Here is a 7,991-nt window from a genome sequence, read left to right as displayed (position 1 = left end):
CAGCCAAATGTGCTGTATTTTGTGATCGGCTTTCAACATTCGCAGTGTTAATATTTGTCTCATGAGAACAACCTCTTGAACTACAAGGCCCAGGAACTAGAGGACTATTGTGAAATGTGCCTTCAACAGCGTTTTTATTTAAAACGTTAGTAGTTGGTAAACCAATTGTTGGTATGTCTAATGTAGACTTGTGATGCTGACGAGTATTTTCACTAGTACCCATTATTGTACTCACTGCACTATATACCGATTTTGATGTTTCACTGGAATCTTCACTAGTAATAGTACCACAATTGCATGTGGATATAGTGTAGAAAATCACAATGAAAGTTAAAATTTTATTCATTTTAAAAATGATTATAGATTAACCGTATCTAAAATTCAATTATTATTTTTGTTAGAATTGCGCAAACAGACTGAAACGCGTCTTAACCTATTACATAGGCGAAACTTCTTATTCAATTTTTACGTGTGTTCTTTTCACAGATTATGTTTAATGCCTGAGGTGACTAGGTTATCTAAATATAAATTAAGCATAAGATTTGCAACTGCTTTGAAGAGGCATCAATTAGTAAGCACGTCGTATGTACTCGCCTGTTCGAAAATATCTTCTGTTTATTACAAGACTTTGATCAAGCCCAAGTATTCTATAAAAAAAATGTGGCGATTCATATTTCGTGCTTAATAAAGTAAATCAAATCTCTTGGCATTAAGAATTTTACTCTCTTGTTTCTACGAAAAATTTATTACTAAATTCACCTCATCATCAATTTTAATAGTTTTTTATATCTTCATTAGCTTTAAGAAACTTATATTATATTTTGAGTAAAATTCGTCATGGAAATTGTAGCTCAACTTAGAGATCATCTGAATGGTCTTAGATTTTTTCTTGAATTCTAAGAACCAAATCTTTTTTAATATGAGAAGTCAAAATTTTTTTGTATTTCGTTTTGATGAGATTTACTTCCAAGAATTATTTTTTTGACAAATATTTTATATTTGTGTTAGTTTGTATATATATATATATATAGTAATTTCAAAAAAATTTGCATCTTATTCATACATCGAAAACATATATCAAGTTTATTTTCAAGGATGGACAATTTAGAAACAGTCAAGAACGACCGAAAAATATCACGATATATTTAGTTATTATACTAAGGGTCGATTTTACAGTCATAACATATGTTAAGGACGTGTGCGAGTTAGGCTAAGTTGATGCTAAACCAAATGGGAGATTTTTTGGGATTTTTTGCACTGCACACATTTTGCCATTATCAACACGTATCGACACCATCAATACATTATCGACACAACTTAGAATTTCCCTCATTTAGAACGCAACTTAGCCTAACTCGCACACGACCTAAGTCTCAATACTCACTTTAGAAGTGTTGTAGTGATCAACTTTACTGATTTAATTCATACTTAAGTCAGTTTCGAGAATTAAGTTACAATTGTGAAATTGACCTTAATATCTTAGTAATATCTTACTTAGGACGTGTCCGAGTTAGGCTAAGTTGCGTTCTAAATGAGGGAAATTCTAAGTTGTACCGATAATGTAGTGATGTGTCGATACGTGTTGATAAATGGCTAAATGTGTGCAGTGCAAAAAATCCCAAAAAATCTCCCATTTGGTTTAGCATCAACTTAGCCTAACTCGCACACGTCCTTATTACTAAATATCTTGTTCAAATAGAATCAAAAGAAAGTATATGTACTAGTTCAATTTTCAGAAACTATATCGCATAGCTTTTCTAAACAAATATCTTGATATTGTGGTCTTAATATTATTTACAGTGTACTAATGTAGGATGACGAGATATTAGTTATATTCAAATGATCTAATATAACACTTGAGCATTAATAACTTTTCACAACACTTACTATGTTCATTTAATTATACGATATTACGACACGATTGTGATTTTCCAGGCATGCCAATTAGATAATGGATTTTATTAAGATAGCTGTTTCTAGCAACATTTTTGAAAATTAAAGTTATATGAAAATCACATAAAGCTGTTTGGTGTGTCGACTTGTTAGTTTTAAATTGTTAAGAATAATTGTTGTTTAAAAATAAAAATTCGGCTCAAATTTTTTACGCAGCAATCAATAGTACAAAATACCAGATAGCTAGATGTTCCACCTAAATCATGACACCAACTATTGTCATGGTCATTCACATAAACTATATAATTATTTATTCCGGTCATATTTTGGAATTCTTTAACATTTATTAACTAAACTAGTCGATTCAGCTGTAATTATGCTTTACAAGTTAGTTTCACAATAAAGTTTAGTAACAATTTAGTGTTCTATATTAGGCACTAAAGTGTGACTTAAATTCAAATACATGTGACAATAGTGTAAAAGCAACACTTAAGTTTGTCTTTAAATATAATGGCATTAAAAAAATATACTCTTTCGCTATGTTCTTAATAAGAAAGATTTTACTCTCTTTCACTTACTCTCTTAAATACTTTTTTTTACTAAAAATATATATAAAGAGAAAAAAAGAATTATTTCTGAAATTCACAAGAATTTTAATTTGTTGTTATCAAGGACTTTTCCTTGAAAAAGTATAAATATTTTTCTGTATTATTAAAGAGACTCCATTCACTAAACTTAGACAATAGGTCAATTCTTATCAATCACATTTCACAAATATTATTCTCACAAAATGCGATTTATAAGCGCTACCAATTTCGCAAATTGTTTATTTACAATTGAATTAATAACACTTAAACAAGTCTTTATTAATAAATAATAATTATTTAATGAATAAAATTAAAAAATTGTGAAAATGAAAATAATATTTCTTATATTTGCTTGTGAATTGTTTGTAGTTATAAGTGCACGTCCTACTTTCGATAAAATTGCTGAATTGGTGCTAGATGCTGTAGGTGAAAGCGTTTACCCTACCCGAAATGCTTATCCAGCAGCGCATCAAAGTAGTTATGGCTATCATGGCGGTTACGGTGGTTATCAATATGAACATCAATATGGTGAGGATAGAGAGGGAGCTGGGTATCAACAACAAGGTAGTTACGGACCTCCGCCATATTACCCACATCCGAATAGATATTTAGAACCGCCACGACCACCTCCAGCATATTTACCTAGTCCACATGCAAAACCTCAATATGGATATGGCCATCATGGGAATCAATATAATCAACATAATTACAGAAATGAGTACAGTGATCCGGCATTGAATGAATATCCAAGTAATAGAAATTATGGATATCAACAACAGCCAACTTATTATACACAAGGTCACAAAACTGATGGGATTTTGTGTTAAAATTTTTTAAAGAAATTTTTATTATATTTATTTTCAAATAATTTTAAATTAAAAAAATTGTATGTATAATTATTTATTTATATAAAAAAACATATTTAGTTATAATAAAAATTATTATATTTCGTGAGTATAAAAATTCACTTCATTCAAAGCACGATTGTTTCGTTTTAATGGTAAGGTTGTGTGAAAGTAGTCCTTGCTTGTATCAACGTGGGTCAATACCAATTGAGTAATTCTGCGACAGTTCTTCTTTATCTCTGATATATAAATCCGAATCAGGATATATAAATTTAAGACATAAAGTAAAGCTACTATTGTGGTTTCTATGTATTAAATTAGATGAACTGGGATTATTTTTATCAATTTTGTTTGTTGGTTTTAAAGTCGATTCTGTTGTAGTTCCAATATATTCAAATTCATCGTTTGGATTAAATGGCTGTTCGTCAGGCTTATTATAATATCCATTTGGTATATTAAACTCGTCAGGATTATTGTTAGGATGATTTCGGTTAAATTGATTATAATGTGGCATATGTCCATGACGATTGAAAGAACCATGTGGTTCATGATGACCTTGGTGTTGATTTGGGCCACGTTGACCATGGTGGCCATGTTCAAATGGAGGTGGCATAAAATCTGGTGGGCTATGGTGTGGTGGATGTCTATCATGACCTACACCATGAGATCCATGTTCAAATGGTGGTGGCATAAAATCTGGTGGGCTATCGCGGGGTGGAGGCCTGTTGTGACCTCCACCATTAAATCCATTTTCAAATGGCGGTGGCATAAATTCTGGTGGGCTATCTTCTAGTGGAGGTCTATCATAACGATTATGTGGCGGATTAAATTCAAAATTATTATTTGGTGGAACCATAAATGGCTGATGTGAGTTTGCCGGTGGATAATGAGCGTTATTCACTGGACCTCTATTTGGTGGTGGACCATACTGATTAAATTGATTTCCTGAATTTGCCCACCATGTTTGTTGATTTAGATTAGATTGTTGTCTATCTTGATGATTTCCTGTCAATATATTCAATGGATTTAAAGTGGCAATTTTATTATGCACTAAATTAAATCCAGGTAATTTATTCCAGTTTAAACGCGGTATTGTCGGTAAGTTTGGTAAGGCTACACTGGCCCCTAAAGTTAATCCGCCAACAGATACTTCAGCATTTGTTTCACTGAATTGTGCTTCACTTAATTGCATATGAAATATTCCCAATAAAATCAATACTATAAAACAAAATGTGTTCATCTTTTCGATACTTTATTATTCCCGTTCATTTACACATAAAACTACTTTCCGCTTTTAATCTGTGACACTGATTGTTCAACTAACTATCTTTGACGTCGTCAGTCTACATCTCAACTGATTTTACTCATTTTCAATTCAACATTAAGAAAACAAAAATGATAACAATTCCTATAGCAAAGAAAAATCAAAAATTATTTTTAACCTGAAATTATTATTAATTCATTTTTTTTCATTTTATTAAAGTGAAAAAAAAAATTTAATCAGTTGTTACAATCTTAAAACTACCCTACAACAGTAGTAAATATTTAATATTATATTTTAAAACCAATTTTATTATAGATATGTCCAAAAACAGAAATGCCACCCATATCTTTAGTCACAAACAATTGACATGAGTGAGTCTACATATCTTAAGATCACAAGATACGTTATGCTTACTTAATAATGCTTTAATTAGAGAGGGAGAGAAACGTTACGAGTGATACCTTTTGGTCTAATGGTTCTAATGAGAGTGGGTAAAAAAAAACACTTTATTGCAAAAGCGTCTTGAAGTAACATGAGCAGGATATAAACAGGTACGCTTAGGTCTTCCATGGATTGTTATTGAAAAAGCACAGAAAGCGCCTCATTTTTTACTTTTTAAGGCAGTTGTTAGGCCTCTACAGAATATTACTTTATATGAGTGTTTTGAAAAGCTTAGGTTAATCAAGAGGATTAATCTAATATATTATGTATATATATAATATAATATATAACATATATCTATTAGAATATGGATGTTCACCTATGTTTTAATCATTCCATTTTTCTTCTCAACTCCTTTATCTCCTTGTGGAGTATAAGACCCCGATGGTTCTAATTATCAATGATATTATTCGATTTCATTTATTATTTATTTATTTATTGATCAAAATTCTTATTATTGATAACATGATAATATTGGCACAATGTATTATAAAAAATGTCGCATAGCTTAATGGCATATACTTAGATTATTCTTAGATTCAAGAAAAAAAAATGGTATGACTGGAGAGGGGTCGTTTGTGGTTTTATATTCATTACTAAACTAAATACAAACTATACAGAAAATTCTAAAAGTAGTCACACAAACAGTAAGTAGTTTAATTTAGAGAGCTATTATTGGAAAGCACTTATAAATTTATTATTTTTGGTTTGAAGTTTTCAAATTTATTTATTTATTTATTAAACATCTTATAAAATTTTCACAATGGTAATACCTAATTTACCTTGCTCGAAATTCGGGTACATACCAACATTTGCTGCCATACCGACATAATTTACTATTTCCCTCAATTTACCATCAATTTATTCGAACTCGCACGCAGCTTTATAACTATTTCAAGAAAATTTAATTTTTTAAAATTTACTTATTGTACTATAATTTTAGTTAATCATTTTCACAAAAGTAGCTCAGTGTTATGTTCGTTGTAAACTGCATTTATTTATGTTTAAGAATTGTTTGTATAATTTTTTTTTAAGAATTATTAAAAAAAATTATTATGTAGTTTTTTGTTTCATTTATATGGGGGATACCCTTTTTGGTATATATTATAATTACTCGTAGATTTTTAAATTTTTACTAAAATAACCAATAATAATATTAACGATTACATGAGGATGAAGTAACGAAGTAATGAAGTAATAAAATCCAGTTAAGGTTAAGTTTGGTCCATGCCAATGTACTTTTGTGAACTTACGATGATAATTTTTTTAATACGAGTAAACAATCATTTACAGATTTACAGATTCCTTGTATTGAAGTTCACTTAGCCATCCATGGTCAATGTCAACAACTTGTCAATTTCATTTTCTGTTTGTATATTTTTTCCAGTTCTTGGGTAAACTCAAAAAAAATCAACAGGTTTCTACAAAATAAAAAGATACCATTTGGTATCTTCCAAGCAAATGTAAAATCTGTATTTTTTTTCAATTTCATTAAGATGTACGCGGTTAGATGCGCATGCGCACGTGATCGGAATACTCTTTGAGTCGTTACGTTGTGTAGTAACTGTTTCGATCTAACTGATCGAGTTATTAATATTAATTTGAAAGAATAGCAAAACAGAAAAGATACAAAAATAATGTGCAAAAGCATGCGAAGAGAGAGGAATGAAGACTTAATGGTTAGTCATGCTCGTAAAGTAAAGTCGTTGACCAATTCTTTTGCAGAAAGAAGAAAAAGTAAATAACATTAAAATCGCATAAACCAGCAATTACCGATCGTTGCAGATATGCTAATGGCATTTGTTTAGAAAGATTTCAGGAGAAAAGGAAATTAATATATCGCAGAAACAGAAATGAGTGTTCTTAACCACAACGTTATCTGAGCACACAGTTGGAATAACATTTGGATGTACATATAACAGTACAAGAAGAAGAAGAGAAGTACAAGAATCCAGCTGAATGTTAAGCAAATATTCGCTATATAAATATGCAGTGAGTACATAACAATTCATGCAGTCGAGAACTTACAATCTTCCTTGTAAGAACAGCGGATTTAAGCGCGGATTTAAAATTGTTCAACAAAATCAATATGAGAATTTCAATAGGTTTGCTGTTCATTGTATTCGCGTTGTGTATGGAATTATCAACAGGTTTACTATTACCGTTCATAAAATCTTTGAAAGGTTATCATAATTATGGTCATCGTTATGCAGGTGGTTTTGGAGCTTATGGCTATGGTGGCGGTTATGGTGGCTCGCGTCGTTCCTATGGCGGTGGAAGACGTACTGGCAGAACATACAGCGATATAGCACGAGTTATTAATCCAAATCCTTATGCATTCGTTGGACGTAGTCCTTATCCAGGACAGCCATTTTGGCCCCAAGGCTAAATCGAAAAAAATTAATATAATTTTGTGTAAATGTTTAAATTTTATTTTGTGTGAGTGCGTAAGAAATTCTAAAATAGTTACATAAATGAAAAAAATTAGTTAAGTTAATGTAAATAAAAAATAAAAAAGAATTTATAGTTAAATATAAAAAAAAATAATTTTAAATGAAATATTATTAAATTAAATGAATTATTATTAAATAAAATGAATTCTTAAATTATTTGTTATTTACTCCATGAATTGATTTTTCCAGTTAAAATTTTTTTAAATGAAAAAAAGACAGTTCAAGTGGTTCTACAGAATGCATTCTGTAAAAATTAAAATACATTATTTTTTTGTGTATTATTTAAGTTTTCACAATATGGTAATTATATGAAGGTCGGTAGTTTCTGCGAGTTACTGTGAAAAATTGGATAGTTGGTTTTTTAAACCAAAAAGTTTGCAGCAATATTATGCAATACAAATTTTTAAAGTGCTATAATAAAAAAATATTTCTTTATAAAAATAAATCAAATTGTGGTACTTGTGATTATAAAGTTACTGGATTTGAATAGTCCCAATATACTAGATTA

General features: G+C 29.9%; 2 protein-coding genes across 2 annotated transcripts; both read left to right on the top strand.

The window, feature by feature from the left end:
- The first annotated feature begins 2,806 nt into the window (after window positions 1-2,806).
- Window positions 2,807-3,307, top strand: LOC119676216 (metacaspase-1-like). The gene has a single exon (XM_038087450.1). It carries the CDS (start codon window positions 2,807-2,809, stop codon window positions 3,305-3,307), a length of 501 nt encoding a protein of 166 aa, XP_037943378.1.
- Window positions 3,308-7,053: 3,746 nt separating this feature from the next.
- Window positions 7,054-7,490, top strand: LOC119686144. The gene is made up of 2 exons (XM_038100626.1): window positions 7,054-7,180; window positions 7,244-7,490. Exons 1-2 carry the CDS (start codon window positions 7,120-7,122, stop codon window positions 7,417-7,419), a joined length of 237 nt encoding a protein of 78 aa, XP_037956554.1. The 5' UTR covers window positions 7,054-7,119; the 3' UTR covers window positions 7,420-7,490.
- Window positions 7,491-7,991: the final 501 nt, after the last annotated feature.

The sequence above is a fragment of the Teleopsis dalmanni genome, chromosome 2, assembly GCF_002237135.1.
Source record: "Teleopsis dalmanni isolate 2A chromosome 2, ASM223713v2, whole genome shotgun sequence".
In the NCBI taxonomy this organism is placed as follows: Eukaryota; Metazoa; Arthropoda; class Insecta; order Diptera; family Diopsidae; genus Teleopsis; species Teleopsis dalmanni.
Note: the sequence above shows the minus strand (reverse complement) of the source record. Positions and strands in the feature narration are given on the sequence as shown.

Excerpts from the sequence above, each read along its gene's own strand:
- LOC119676216 (XM_038087450.1), top strand. The coding sequence starts at position 2,807 with ATGAAAATAATATTTCTTATATTTGCTTGTGAATTGTTTGTAGTTATA.
- LOC119686144 (XM_038100626.1), top strand. The coding sequence starts at position 7,120 with ATGAGAATTTCAATAGGTTTGCTGTTCATTGTATTCGCGTTGTGTATG. Across the intron at positions 7,181-7,243 it reads GTGTATGGAATTATCAACAG|GTGGTTTTGGAGCTTATGGC; the intron begins GTTTACTATTAC and ends ATCGTTATGCAG.